We start from the raw sequence: 16,492 nt of genomic DNA, 5'->3' as shown, positions 1-16,492 counted from the left end.
TGAGTGTGCTGCTCGAGCAGCTGGAAGTTGAATTGGGTGAATGAAAAACAAATCTGATTGATCATTCAAAAATCTATAGGGCCATGTCCTTGATATTAGTATTTCATCCATTGGTTTCCCTGAACTTTCAGATATTGTCAATTGAGCCTGAAAATACAGTGAAAGAAAAAATAACAAAACAATAAAAAATATAACAATGTACCATCTCTCTAACTTGCTTTGCGCAAGGATATGCATCTTGTATGACTTCCTCCTTTATTGATTCTTTCACAACTGATTTGTTTTGTTTGTTTAATAAAGGAGGTCGTCCAACAGAGCATACATCTCTTCCTTTTGATTTCGCTGAAAGTGCTCTGTAAAAGCTGCTTTTATGAATGATTCCTGAGTCGAATAATTCTTTTTTTGTTATCACTCTTTTTTCGACAAGATCAAGTGCTTTTTTCATAATTGCTTCTCTATTGCCCTCGCATTCTTCAAACATGATTGAAATCACATCCGTATTGATTCATTTCATATCCTTTTCATCAATAAAATCATGATCGTCTTCCATCAACATCAATTCAACTTCATCCATTTTTGCATTTCTTTCATTTATCGGGCATCTGGGGATTATTTGTAATTTTCAATAATGGTTATCGTAATATTCTCACTAAACAAAAATAAATTATTCAGAAATCTTTTTGATAATGAAAACAAGACATTATAAAGATATGAAATTAACAAGGAAATGCCCAAATAATATGTGGAATCCTTCTTCAATAGTTCAACTCCAGTTTGGATCTTATTAATGAAAATACAAGAGGATGTTTGTTTATTTTTTTTATGATGACTGAAACAACAGTTTTTTAGCTCGAAAAAGCAATAACTGTGATTTATGAAATAGTGATTCTTTGTATCTGAATTTTTCGATCATTTTTTTTTTCAATTTCACTTGATTTGTTCGATATTTTGAAAACCACACATTCTAAATCTCTGAATCTGTTTTATTCTATATATTCATCTTTTTTTAATTATCCTAGGATGAAAGACACTATTCCAGAGAAAAAAAATAAAAATCACATTCAAATTGAAAAAAAAAGTTATAAAGAAACTAATCAATGCTAACTTCTTCTTCCAAAATGTTTAATATTTTTACACATCACTCGAAATTTGCCCATTTGAGCATTTTACTTTCAAACAACTATCTTGCTGTTAAAAAAATATTAAGTTCAAAATATTCAACGATCAAAATGTTAATCCAACTTTGATTATAAAAGTATTTTTTGGATATTAAATGGAATCGATAATTTGCCATAATAATTTCCTTATTTTTAGCGATACTACAATATAACAATGAACTTTTCTATATTGCACGTTCACTTTTTGTTTTTGACAATGAGGATTGTTGATATGTTAATAAATGAGGTATTTATTTGTGAATGAAACATTTCGTTTTCATAGAAAAACAAAACAGGTTTCACACTTTCAAACGCTTTTATTCGCTCAAACGCGTATTGACAATAACATTATTCAATTGTTTTTGACCCAATAACACACGCTTGAAAAAAAAAGTTTGATTGAATATGATATTCAGGCAATATTAATATCAGAGTAATATTTGATTTGGATATTTGGGTAATTATTTTTGAAATCATATTTTTTCGTTGAAAAATTTCGGTAAAAAAATTTCTTTTTTGAATTAATATCAATGAACACAGAAAAGAAATTCTGCAACAAAAATCATCACTATCTTTCTTTCAAATCAAACAATGTCTTTTGATTCAATTGGATGAACAAAACATTTCAACAAAAATTTTTGTTTCGAATTCATAAAATTTTCTAAATTATGCACACACCGAAAAAAGTTATGATTTCATAAATAATCACCCATTTCATTAGAAACAACAGCAAACCAATTTCAAATCACTTTCTGCAGTTCAATTGCACGATGACATCACAAGCGAGACATTTTCTCCTTTTGTTTATTTGAAAAGTTTTAATACATATTTTTTCGATCATTGATACATTATAATAAAAATTTGTCCCACGTTTCCCGGATTTGTGATACGCAAGTTACAAAAGCCGTTTAATATTATTATTTATTTCTTTCAAATGGGTATTTTGTTCTTCAAATTGCAGTTTTCATTAATTCTGAATGAAATCCATTGAGCCTTTTCTTATTTTAAAAATTGAAAATGTTTTTCTTTGTCAATTACAATTTAAACTTTCGTTGTTAAAAATATTTCGTTTTTTTTTTTTTTTTTTTTTTTTTTTTTTTTTTGAATGAGATAGATTTCAAACCTTTTTGATGTATATCAGGATTGTGAACTATTCTATCTTTTTGATTTTTTAACAAAAGCACAAAAACAATTTAATTTCTTCACATGACATCCTCCGAAGCAAATCCTTATAAGTTTCATTAAATGCAATTTATATCAGTTGAGTATTGAATTGATTGAATCTTAGCAATTAGTTACAGTTCTTTGTGCAAGGATCATCAAGAAAAATCATGAAAAATGGGTGTTTTTGTTTGTCACCTTTTATAATCATTTACAATCATGTCACAAATTCCATTGTTAGAAGTTTTGAAAAAAGTGGAGAAAAGAAATGCTATTCCCAATCATGCTGAAAAAATAAAAGAAGAAGAAAAGAAATCAATTATCGATATTGCTTGTCAAAAATTTATTGACCCATTTTTTGGGTTCTATCGTCTGACAGGATTTGTACGAGTACAGTTTGATATGCTGATTCGATTTCTTTCTCCGTGTGATTATCCACGAAGAGGTCGTACTAAATCCATCAACTCGTTTGATGAACAGCTTTTCTTGCTTCTGAATTTCCTTCATCATGGATCTTGCACTTTGACACATTTGCTTGCACAACCAAAACAAGATTCACAATCTTCGACAATTCGCCTTCTCCATTCAACTATTTCGATTGTCAAAAATCAACTGGCTCACTTATTTCTGTCTTTTCGTCCTGACAGAATTGCTGGTTTTGAAGAAGCAGGAATCATTGTTGATTGTACTGTCATACCAATCAATCGTCCGGGGGGAAAGTTAGAGTTCGGAAAGAAATATTTTTCTGGCAAACATCATATTTATTGCGTAAAGGCGGAGGTGGGAGTGAATCCTCGAATTGGAACAGCCAGTACGATTAGTTCCATATATTTTGGTTCAACTCATAATTTTTCAAGTATTTTTCAGGATAATTATCCAACGTTTCAAACACAATTTGGAGGTGCTGAAATATTAGCAGATTCTTATTTCATTGTAGATAAGCCTGAATTTGGATAAGTCATCACTAAACCAATTGGAACTCCGGAGTTGGCTTCACTCATAGTGATTGTTGAACGATTTTTTTGTCGACTCAAAACATTATTTATAGTTTTAGTAGACCATGGGTTTTTGAATTTGAAAATATTACTGATAATTTTTCTGTTGCTTGTTATCTAACAAATTTTCATATTCTTCAAAACCCTCTTACAGAAATAGATTCTAAAGCTAATACGAGATTTTTGGATGAAATGACAGAAAAGTATTTGAAAAGAAAAGAAATAAAAAAAGATAGTAAATGTTAGAAATCTAGAAAAAATTAAGAATAAACTTAATTTTCGAAATGCGATGACTTCCCCAAGGATTTCATTTTCTGATGAATCAGGAAGCTTATCTATCACATTAAATACTATTATTTCTTATTTGAACTTGAAAAATTATTATTATTCATCATTTTCACAAATTTTGTATTTCTAAGATTTCCGATATTGATCAAAGATCGACGACAGAGGAAATTAGAAAAGAAAATAAAGAGAAAGCCATGATGGAAGTTTCACAAATATGAAACGAAAAAGGAATTTAAGTTTTTTATAATGAAAGAGATTATAAATTCGAAGAAGATTTTATTTGTGATAATTCACAAGCATAGCACCATCTTTTTCAACAATAAGCGATAAATGCCTAACCGTCTTCCTCAAAATAATCTATCACATAACAATGTGAAACATTTTAATCATCTGCAACATCACTGCGTTCAGTGCAGTCACTTTGTCAAAGACAATCATCATCAACTTCTTTTAATTCTGTATTACGACCTTTCACTTCGACATCAGCATCATATCTCCAAATTCCATCGGAAATTTTTTCATCTTCCACAGTAAAATAATAGTGAAAAAAATATATTTGAAATCATTCCGAAATGAATTTAGTTTGTGAGAACATATAAAACACAAATACTCATTTCGTTATTCAATTTTTCGTTTTAATACTTATGAATAATATTAGAATTTTTGATTTTCAACATTTTTTTGGAATATTTTAGTAATTATTTTTTTAAATAATAACTTTTTTTGGGACGAAAATTTTTCGTATGGGGGAAAATACGGACTTTCAAGCTGTTTTTGAACAAAGCACAAAAAAATTGCTTCATCCATAACGATTTTTCACTTTCTCGGATTTCAAAATAAGTTTGATTTTCAGATCCGAAAACAGGCATCGTTGAAATCAAAACAAATAGTTTTCCAACATTTCACGAATGACAATTTATTGTCACTTTTTTATTGTGTTTTTTGATATAAAAAATCAATGAAAAGAGCATAATTTTTCAATGAAAATGCCTGAAATGAAAAAATTTGTGGCAAGTTCCAAGTATATGGACCATCGATATTAAAATTTTTGTATATTAAAAACGAAATAAAATGATATGTTAATTAATACAAAATTAGTTTTTTCAGTCGAAAAAGTGTTTTCAAAAACTTTCCATTTTTCATTTGATCTATCCCATAATATTTTCTTGCTTTTTACAGGTTTGAAATTTTTGTTTATTGTTCGAAATGAACACTTTTCGAACTTTAATGTTATTGATGTTGAATTAGAATCGTTTGTGCATGTTGTTGCTTTCGGATTTTCAACGTTATGAATGTTTAACGATGCACATGTTTTATGTTATTTATTTTTAAGTTATTCTCAATATTTTTAATTTGTTTTTGCAAAATTTGTTTTTGAATAAAAGATTTTTGAATATTTATTCAAGTGAAGAACTGCAAAAAGGATGAAAATATAGAAATAAAGGCAACTGGTGATGAATCAGTGCCAGTAACAACAGTGAAAACCATGAGGCAGAAGGAGTTATAGAAAGATAGCTTGCAAGCATCAATAACAAATCTCGTTAATCAGCCTATGAAATGAAATTCTTAACTCGCTTTATTTATTGTTCTCAATTATTCGCCCACACTTCATTCTCACCTTGACACCACAAATAATCACTGTTTTCACAAAATATTTCTATCTTTTTTGTAAATACATATACGTGATAAGTGCAATCTTCATATTTTTCGTTGCACTCACACACAAAAGATAAAGTGCAACAATCAGCAACCAGTTAACTTCAAAAAGTTGTTCTCCTTTTTTTTTGAAACCTTCTGTTTTGATATGACTGCATGCCACTGAGATCAATTGGTATTCTATCACTTTCAAACGATGAATGAAATAGAAGTGAAGGCTTATGACACATAAATTTGTTGAATTTGACAAAAATATTTCGAGCAAAAGAGAAATAGAGAAAGAGAGAAAATATATAATGAGGGAAATAGAGAATTCAATCATGTGTAACTTCTTCAACCAAGCTGTTTTAGAGTGGCATTCCCATGTTTTTCAATCGTCGTCTGGTTTTTTGCTGTTTTATTCCACTAAAACGATATTTTTGTATGGATTCTTCAACAAATAGTTTTTCTTCATTTTTTTTTTGCATTCCTATAAAGAAATATCATTTCATTCTTATCCTTTTCGTTCTTGAAATTGTTTGAAAATGCAGAAAGATAGAGAGCACGCAAGACAATCGAGAGGATGCAAAGCGACCAATGAATAATTGAACACCTGATATAATATGAATCTTCTTGAAGATAACATTTGGCAATAATTTGTTCTTTGTGTATTTATGTGAAAAAGAAGAAATAAATATGGATTTTTGATTTTTCTTTTTTTGCAGAAGGTTGAAAAAGCTTTATTGATAATTATTCGATTAATTGTTTTTTGCGAATTTGTCAAATGATGAAAATTGAAAAAGATAGTTTTTGAGTCAAAAAATCAAATGAATTTCATAACTCAAACATTGATAAAATCGTCTTCAAAATCCAACGATAGAGCAGGTGAACTTATTTTTCTTTTGAAAAAATTAAATGTTTCATGAGAACAAACAATTTCAACATCATATCCTTTCTCTTCAATCTTTTAGAATATATTTCTGTTTTCACTTTTTTCTGATTTATTCTTTTTCCATTTCATCGAATGTCTTTTCTTTCAGACACCTTGAAACATGTTAAATAAACTCCTTGCATTCTTGAGCCATTTCTTTAAACAATGTTGATCTCTAAATCTCCTTCAAAATAGGTTCAACAGCTACTCCTTTCACGAACTCGTCAATATTGAAAATTTTGTTTCTCGCTGCTCATCAAAATAAATATATGCATCTCTTGTTTATTTCTTCGTTATGATCCATTTATTGTCGAAAAACTTGAACAGTGCTGCAAATAAGCAGAACAAATTCTTCTTTCCACTTTTTTCACAAGCATAAGCGTTGACGATTCCTATTCAATATCAATAACATAAAAGTTCGAAAAGTGTTCATTTCGAACAATAAACAAAAATTTCAAACCTGTAAAAAGCAAGAAAATATTATGGGATAGATCAAATGAAAAATGGAAAGTTTTTGAAAACACTTTTTCGACTGAAAAAACTAATTTTGTATTAATTAACATATCATTTTATTTCGTTTTTAATATACAAAAATTTTAATATCGATGGTCCATATACTTGGAACTTGCCAGATGAGCTGAATCGTTTTATTAAAATAGAAAAATTCATCAAAAGTCGGATTTTCAAAAATAAAAATTATTTATTCCAAAAAATATACAACACAACAAATAAAAATTTGTATATAGTTAGATGTGTTATGCACTAATGCATAATTGTGTCAATTATTATAATTTTATTTTTGAAACTCGTCGAGAAATATGAATTTTAAAAAAAGTCAGGGTTTTTAAAAAAGTCTTGGTTTATGAATCACCCTAATAATAAAAATAATAATAATACTTATCCAGTGAAAAATATACAGATGAACAAATCTTGCAAATGTGTTACAAAAAAACCTTTGTTTCTTAAAATTTTTTATTTGATTCATGCTTGCATGGAGTTGAAACAGTTCCATCCTTCAACTAATAATTAATTTTTCAATTTTCTTTTGCGATATACAATAACATGAAAGTTCACAAAAAGTTTTATTATTAAATATTTTGAAACCAATGCAACAAACAGTAGTGTTTCAATCCTTCAAACAATTTTGCAGGAAAAAAAAAATAATTATTCACCCACTATTAAAGTTAGTGAATCACAGAAAAGAAAAATCTCGTTGTTTTCGTGAAGGAAAATGAGAACACTGTCAGGAATGGGGATGATTGTTTTGAGTATTTGTTTGCATTGTATTAATACTGCTTTCACAAAAGATAATTCAAGTTGGAATGGAGAAAATGTGAAAGAAGAAAAAGTGATTCAAGTTGATGGAAATCTGCTTCAAACAAACAAAAATTCTTCAAATGACGAGCTGATTGAATATGAAGAAGATGGAAGAAGACCAATTGAGGAAATGAAGTTGAGTGAAATTGGTGGAAGAAGTTATCACAAAGATGAAGAAAAGTATAATAAAGAATATGGAAGAGAAAATGGAATTTTGATGAAGCCAAATTGTTGTCAGTCTTGTGAAATAGAGGGGTGGTTTAATTGTTTCAATTCGTCAATCATGGAAATGGGCCTGCTGATGAGAGAAAAAGGAGCAAAAAAGACACTCACTGCGAATAGTCTATGCATTGTTTTAATGAAAGAGTGCATCCTTTTTGTTGAGAAACATTCTCCACCGATAGAACTGATCGGGAGTTTTGGGTCATTTGTGAACATTTCTCTGAGGTCAAAAGATGAAGGTTTGAGTGCATTTCCTCCTCTTTTCACTTCCAAACAGATCGAAAACGGCGAATCGAAATCTGCCATTATTTCCTTGACGAAATCCAGCTTTTCTTCGTTTTGTCTATCAGCTGCTCCATTCCTTTCATCACCCTCCATTCATCTTGCATCTCTCTCTCATTTGACGTTTTTCAACATCTCAACAGCACCTTCAGATTGTCCATCTCCAACAATTACATCAAACCAAACCACATATTTTATGAGCAGCTGCTCATTTTCATCAGTTTGTGATGCATATGATGGAGGTATTGTTCATTCCCTCAATGACCCCTTGGCTTCCTTAATAGCCTCAAACACCTCATTCGTTGGGTGTTGTCGGACAAGAAATGTTGTATGTGAAGGAAATGCAGATGGAAAGTTGACTCCAGGAAGACGGAACGAAACAGATAATGGAGCGAATTCATTCACTTGGTGTGAATGGAACGGATCGAAGACAACTGGAAAAAGTGATTCATATGAAGATGGAGTGTCAAGTGGAGGTGCCATCTACATGCACAATCTTGGAAACGGAGAGCTCTCTGTTTCACATTGTTTGTTTAACAATTGTTTTGCATTCAGTCGCGGAGGCGGGATCATGTGCCGTTCAATCAAGTCGATTAAAATTGAAAACAACTCATTCAGCTCTTGCAATGCTCAAAATCAATATGGAGGAGGATTGTATGCTTATTCGATTTCATCGTGCGTTCGGATCAGCTTATGTAACTTTGAGAACTGCAAGGCAATCAGCTGGGGAGGAGGACTTTATCTTGAATTATTTCAGTTTTCAGGAACAGATCGCATTGGAAATGAAAAAGGAGAAGGGGAGAGTGTGTGCGTGTTTGACTGCCGTTTCACCTTATGCTCAATTTCAACAAATCATGGAGGAGGTCTTTTTTGCAGATACGCACCTGAACAATTCAAAATGAGAAGCATTCAGTTTTTTTCATGCTCAGCATTTTCATGTGGAGGGGCATTGTGGATGTATCCAGACAAATCAATAGCTCCAAGTGATGGCATTTATTGTTATTTCCTCTTCTTTCATGAATGCATATGCAGAACAACATCCACTCCATATGGGCATGATGTAATGTTTTATGTGCACTATGATCTTTTTCATTCTTCTGGAAATCCGTTCTTTGAATGCTTCACAACAAACGCAAATGAACATAGAGTGTGCTACGGATATAATTACACTGATAACAACTGGTCATATAAACAAACAGAAAAGAAGGATTGGCTGATAGAAAAGACGGTTTTTGTTTCTGTGAATGGAAATGACTCAAATGAGCAATGTGGGGCAAACGAGTCATGCCCATGTCTGACAGTGAAGAAGGCGCTTGAGATGTGTGAGGTACAGATTTGCTTAACAATCACACTGATGGACGGGAATCACACAAGCGAGACAACAACGATTGAGATTGGGATAAAGAAGATTTCAGTCATTGGGAAGGGAAGGGAAGCAAGTTCGATTGGAACAGGGACACTTTCATCGGTAGGAACACTGTTCAGTGTGACAACAGGTTATCTTGGTTTTTTGCACATGAAGGTTGATTGCAACTCAAGTGCAAATCCTTCGCCGAGTGTGGTTGTGGTGTCTGATGGAGGTGGGTCACTCTCATTGGAAGATGTTGTGATCACCACGAGTATTTCTTCAGGAAACTATGTGATATCGTCGTCAGTGTTTGTGGTGCCGCTGTCGCAGCTGTTGATGACCGATGTGGAGATCATAAATATGAATGTCTCAAAATCATTGTTCTCTGAACCTGATTTGTCTTCTTCTTCTTCCTCCTCATCTGCCCTGTTTTTGTCATCCACAGTATCTGGAGAAAGCATGATTGTGAACTTGTCTGTGAAGAATGTGAAGTTGACTGAAGGAGATGGAGTGGCTGTGGCAAAGAGTGTGGCAGAAGGGGAGACATTTGTTGTTCAGAATGTGACAATCGAAGATTGCAAGTGTGAGGATGGCAGTGGAGGAGGGATCAATGTTGAGTTGGAAACAGATACAAGCAAGCTCCAGGTTGAAGCAACAACAACAATCAAGAGATGCACAAGTTGGAAATATGGAGGAGGGATGATGTTGTATTTGGCTGACAACTCAATTGACTTCTCGATTGTGTCAGTTGACTTTTCAGGGTGTTCTGCTTCATTGGGGGGGAATTATGTGTTTGTGAATGGGAGCAATTCGGTGAATTGGGGAATAACAAGAGAAAAGCTGAATGTCCAACATGACGATTCAAATTACAATGAGCTGGTGGGATATGATCGGAGCGACACAACGATGGGGCTGTTCCCACTGAATGTGTATTTGGATTCATATCCAGATGCAGCACATGTGGGGAAGGGGAAGGATGGGCTGGGTGGATATGACTCGTGGTTCTGTGGATTTGACTATTATCCGTGTGCCACCATCACGCATGCAGCGCAGGTGAGATATGCAGACACAAACAAGAAGATCGAATTGGATTCAGGATTTGAGCTTTGTGAGGCAGTTGGAATGACAGATGGCAATGAATGGGAGATTTCCTGTGCGAGAAAAGGGGTGGAGGTTGGGGTGAAAGCACCAGAGAATTTTGAGTCGTCATGTCTGATTGATGTTCAGAGCAAGTGTTCAATGAGAAACATCAAGTTCAGTATTCCATCTGCTCTGTCTGGTGCATCATCATCATCTCTGATCACATCCAACTCCACACTCCTCACGCTCACTGACTGTTCTGTTGTTTGTTCATCAGAGAATTCCATTGGATATTGTTTTGTGAATGTGATTGGGTGAAAAGTGAAAGTGGAGGGATTGGTGATCACAGAGACCTTGAGATTTGGAGAACATTCACTGGTCGAGTTTGGTGAAGGGGTGGAATCAGTTGTGGTTTGTGGATGTGAGGTGAACAACATTGAGAAGAGAAGAGGAGATGGAGGATGGGTGAGTGGGGTGGTTGGAGCAGAAGGGGATGAGGAGAAGAATGGGATGATTGTGATTGAATCGTGTGTTGTGAAGGGGTGCAGGTGTGTTTGTGGAAGGGGAGGAGGGATGAGTGTTGTTGTGAAGGGGGAAGGGAGTGTTGTTGTGAATGGGGGTTGTGTGATTGATGGGTGTGAGGCGAAGGGTTCAAGGGAGAGTTCAGGTGGAAGTGAAGGAAGAGGGGGAGGGATGATGATTGTGATGGAGAGCAGGGATGGTTCATTGAAGATTGAATCAGGAACACAGGATTTGTTTGGAGGAAATATTGAAGCTGAAAATGGGAAGGATGTGTTTGTTGATTGTGGAAGAGGAGTGTTGTTGGAGTCGAAAGTGAATGGGAGTTCATTTGAGTTTTTTGAGTCAAGTGTGATTCCGTCAGATATTCTGAAGTTGTGTGGGAGTGAGGATGGGAGAGAAGAGGAAGTGATTCCACTGTTTGTGTATTTGTGTTCAATTGGCTCAAAATTGAGAGTTGACGGGAAAGGAGAGAGGGCACTGGATCATGATTATTGTGGGTTTGAGGAGTTTGGGTGTGTGACGATTGACTATTGTGTGAACAAGAGAGCGAGCAGCACTGTGAATGAAATTGAAGTTGTTTCAGAATCATGGATAAACAGTGAAATGAAAGTTGTTTCATTTGAGGTTTGTGTTTCAGGGAAAGAAGAGGGGATGAGAGTGTCGGTGAGAGATGAAGGATCGTTTTCCCAAAACAACCTTATTGAATGTTCAAAATCATTTGAGATTGGAAAATTGGCATTTGTGTTGAATGAACAAATGAATGGGAGGAGACGTGCATTTATCCACTCCTCCTCCTCATCGACCATCACAATGACCAGCTGTTCAATCTCATTTGGAGACGATGAATTGATTGGATTCAATGTGATTTGTATTGAGGGAGGAAGGCTGATTGCTAATGGATTTGTGATGGAATTGGGAGTGAGAATGAATGAGAAATCACCAATAGAGATCACAAACGGAGTTGAATTGGAGATGAATGACAGCAGAATGAGTGGAATGGAAGTGACAGGTGGAATTGGAGGGGGATGTTTGAATGTGGAGATGAAGGAAGGAGGGGGTGTGAATATTGAAGGATGCAATTTGTCATCAGTGTGTTCAGGGGGGAGTGGGATGAAAGGGGGAGGAATGAAGATATCAGTGGGAAAGGGAGGGAGTTTGGAAATGAAAAAGGTGAATTTGTCTGGGTGTGAAGTGCCAACAGAAGATAGAGAGGATGGAGGAAGAGGAGTGGGAGGAGGGACGTTTGTGAAATTGTCCGAGCAAATGGGATCATTTGTTCTTGAAGGAATGATATTTGAGGGATGCTATGCCTGGAAAGGGAAGAATGTGTTTGTTTCGGGATGGGATCTGAGTGAGATTGTGAACAAGGAGCATTTCAAATGGGAGATGAGTTCAGAGGAGCTGGGATCATTGGATGAACTGTGTGGGTGGGAGAGGAAGACAACAGGAGAGGAGGGATATGTGATTCCATTGGTTGTGTATTTGTGGAGGAACTGGAGTGGGGATGGGTTTGTGTCGAAAGAGAAAGGAGGAGACTTCAGTGGGTGTGGATATTCTGAAGCACCATGCTCATCAATTGATCATTTGATTTCACTGAGATATCCAACACTTGGAGAAGGGGAAACACATATTGCCATTGTGGTATCAGGGTTGCTGAGCCACTCTATATTATTTTCATCATCAATTTCAGATTCATCAAAAGTGGTGATTGAAGGAACAAAGAAAGGGACAGCTGTAACGATAAGTGATGAAGATGAGAATGATTTGGATGGTTGTTCAATGATATCCTCGAATGTGAGTTTGTCAATTGTGAATGTGTCATTCACCAAGCTAACCATGACCACACAGCATGAAGTATTTATTGAATCCTCTGGAGCAAACACCTTATTGTCTGTTTCTGATTGCTCATTTGGTTCATTGGCCGGGTTGACAGAGACAGCAGGATATTGTGTGATGAGAGTGAATGGAGGGGATGTTGTGATTGAGAGGTGTTCGTTGAGCTTGATTTCAGAGTTGAAAGGATTGATCGCCTTCAGCCCAAGTGCAGCTGAGGTGACACTTCAGAATGTGAACATTTCGTTTGCAAGTGTGAAAGAAAGAAGCCTGATTTCGATGATAGAAGAGGGAAACCTGATGAGCGGAGATAAAAGCACTCATTCAAATGGTAACAAACCAATTTTGAGGGTTGTTGGGTGTTCATTTGCGAACATCACAAATGAAGGGAATGGAGCAAGTGGTATTGAAGTGGGATCATTTGAGCATGGAGTGGAATGTGTGATAGATGAGTGTTCGATGTCGAGTTGCAAGAGCAGTTTGAGTGATGAAGGAGGAGGAGTGAAAGTGGTGCTGAAGAGTGAAGAATCAGTGTTGAAAGTGAATGGGAGCTCATTTTCGACTTGCAAATGTTCGAGTGAAACTGGGCGAGGTGGAGGGCTGTTTATCGATGGGTCTGATCCAAATGCCAATTATGATGATGAAACTCAGATTCCACCTCTGAATTTCAAGATTGTGAACATGCTGTTCGTGATGAATGATGCATTTTCTGGAAAAGACATATTTGTCAGATGCCTCTCGATTGCTCATCAAATCAACGAAACACTATTTATTTTGAACTACAATCAGGAGTCACTGAACTCGAACAACTCTATCTGCGGGAGGAATATTGAGAGCGAGGAAGATGTTGATCTGATTCCGCTGATCACATTCTATTATTTGGCACAGGTGTTTGTGAGTAGGAGAGGGACAGATGGGAGGGGGTGTGGGGCACAGAGCAACTCTTGTTCCAGCATCAACTGTGGAGTTGGGCACATCCAGGAAGGGGTGATGAATGCGATTCTGATTGATGGAGAAGGGACTGTGAGGAAGGAGTGTGTGATTGGAGACCTTGTTGTGAGTTCATTCAAAAAGACACAGGCAATTGTGAAATTGAATTCCAAGATTGAGAAGTCAGGTGAGAAGGATTGCATCATGGAGTTTGTGAATGAATGTTCAGTGGAGAGGTGCTCATTTCAGTTTGAAGATTCGTTTGAGGCAACTCACAGCTGCATCATGAAAGTGACAAACGGGTCGATGGAGATCCAAAAATGTGAATTCTTCTTCTCAGCAACAGCGGTTGATATGAAGCTGAACAGTTCTGTTGTGAGTATTGAAAAAGGAGAACTGAAGATATCAGAAACAACATTCAGGGATTTGAATTCAATATTATCAGTTCTTTCATTCCATGAAGAGTCAAATGTGATGTTGCTTGAAACGAGTATTTTGAATATCAAATGTGAGGAAGATGTTGCGAGTGTTGGAGGAAAAGCGAAGGTGGAGATGAAGATCATGATGATTGAGAATGTAACTCTGTTGTCAGAAAGATGTGTTGTTTCAATGGAAGATGCTGAACAAGAGGAGAGTGTGCTGAATTGCTCATTTGGAAAATGTGTGAATTCAGTTGACAAGGGAAGCATGATGCAGATAAGACGATCCAAGGAAGTGAAGGTTGAGGCATGTGTGTTTGATGGAGAAAAAGAAGATGAGATTATCAATGAGGAAGTTGAAAGAAAAAATGAGGAATTGTGCAAATGGAATGGGTCATTGGTTGATGTTGAAAACAGCAAAGTGGAGATGAAAGAAACAATGATTATGCAGAGCAAGGCAGGGGGGCTGTGGGCGAGTGGAGGAAGTGTGAAGATTGAAAATGGAAAGTTTGAGAACAACAACCCATTGATTGAGGGATATCCATCAGCCCGAAGGAATGTGATTTGTGAAGGGAATGGGGAGTTGAATGTTGTGAGTGTGAAAGGGGGAGATGGATGGAAGGATAACTCATCATTGTGGATATTGGATGAGGGATGCGAATTGGGAGGGATAGCAGGAGAAAGAGGATCATCGTATTTCATCCCTGTTTTGGAAGAGGTGAAAAATATTAATCTGCCAAATGGGAATGCGGAGTTGATGATTCATGGGAAGCTGCTTTTGCCATGTGATTTGTCAGTGAAGATGAGCATGAAAAATGGGGGTGAAGAGGAGATTGTGAGAAAGGGGGTTGAAGAAGAAGGGTTTGTGTCAGAGAATGAAATATCAACAATTATTTCATGTTCAGAACTGGAGAAAGTGAGAGAAGAGACAGAAGTAAGCGTATGCATTGTGTTTGGGAAAGCAGATTCTCCTTCATCGACAGAATCGTTCATCATCAAAAATAAAAGTGAGCCGAAGGTTAATGGAGATGAAAGGATTGTTGAAGGAGGAAAGAAAGGAAAGTCAATATGGACAATTATTGTTGTTGTATTAACTGTTTTGTTTTTGATTGTTCTCATTGGATTTATTCTGTTTGTTGTTCGATGGAAAAAGCAAAAGAGAAGAACAAGGGAATTAGAAGAGATTGTGAATGAGACTGTGAAGAAAGATCCGAAGGCGTTTGAAATGGTGACGATGGAGATGTCTCCTGAGGAGCAGTGGAGGAGAGCAGAGAAGAAGAATGAAGAGAGAATAAAGAAGAGGGTGTATGAGAAAAGCTTTGGGCATTCAGAATCATCAGAGCATCTTCTATCTGAGAGCGGATCGACTGAATATATCCTTGGAAGAGATTCAGACAAGATCCCTCAATGGATTCTGGAGAAAGATGAAGAAGAAGAAATTAGAAAGAGAACTCCTTCTCCATCCATCTCATCCACTTCAACGACCGATTCTGATTCAACTTTTGTTCGAGGGGAGGATCTATGTCCAACAACCTCATCAATGTCGAATCTGGTGGATGCAATGGCCTGCTCGTCTCCCCATGAGAAATTGATTGTTGACTTGAGGGATTCACTGTTTATGTTGCTTCATGGAAAGAATGAGAAAAAAGAGATGGCGATAGGCACTCTGCAGGAGCGGGAGCAGACAGCTGCACAGATCCTGTTCTGGGTGGCGAATGGAGCTCTTCATTCATTTGATGAAATGGAAAACAAGCTTCAGTCACTTTCCAATCTGAGTCCTCACATTGTTCTCTTCTCAGAACACATGGTCATCTGCATTGTGATGCACTCAGACCTTTTATCAGACGGCTCTGATTCATCATCCATTTCTTCGTCAACTGTTGTCACATCAACAAGTGATGATGATGACAGAGACTCACTGCCCTCGTCTGCCTTTGAGGATGAGGAAGACAACAGGAAGGAGTGCATGAGGTGGAAGGCGCCAGAGCTGCTGAATGGAACAACGAAGCATGCGACGAAGAAGACGGTTGTGTTTTCGATTGGGATGATGCTGTGGGAGTGTGTGACGCTGAAGATCCCGTTTGGGGAGTATGAGGCAGTGGTGGCGGGGCAGAAGATTCTGAATGGGGAGAGGCCGAACTGCTCGAAGGCGAGCTCGTCGTATGACGAAGTGGTCCTGGAAGCGCTTTCAGAAGACAAGAAAGCCAGGCCGACGCTGATTGGGATGAAGCGGGAGCTGTTCGAGAACTTTCCGGCTGGAGCTGTGATATTCACCGTTTCGGATGCGATCACATACGATGGAGATTCGAATGTGAATGTTTCTGAGCTTCGACGCCTTGCATCTTGCTCTGGATCAAATCAATGAAAGAAGA

At 36.3% G+C, this 16,492-nt stretch overlaps 1 protein-coding gene across 1 annotated transcript; it reads left to right on the top strand.

Annotated features, from left to right (window-relative positions):
- Positions 1–7,767: 7,767 nt before the first annotated feature.
- MONOS_7619 (uncharacterized protein) lies at positions 7,768–16,485 on the top strand (the record flags this gene model as incomplete). Its single annotated transcript, XM_067877960.1, has 2 exons — positions 7,768–10,546; positions 10,739–16,485. The coding sequence occupies 2 exons, from the start codon at positions 7,768–7,770 to the stop codon at positions 16,483–16,485; spliced, it is 8,526 nt and encodes a 2,841-aa protein (XP_067721142.1).
- Between the last annotated feature and the right edge of the window lie 7 nt (positions 16,486–16,492).

The sequence above is a fragment of the Monocercomonoides exilis genome (assembly GCF_001643675.1).
Source record: "Monocercomonoides exilis strain PA203 chromosome Unknown scaffold49-690789, whole genome shotgun sequence".
NCBI classification, from domain to species: domain Eukaryota; phylum Preaxostyla; order Oxymonadida; family Polymastigidae; genus Monocercomonoides; species Monocercomonoides exilis.
This window is presented reverse-complemented; position numbering and strand designations above follow the sequence as displayed.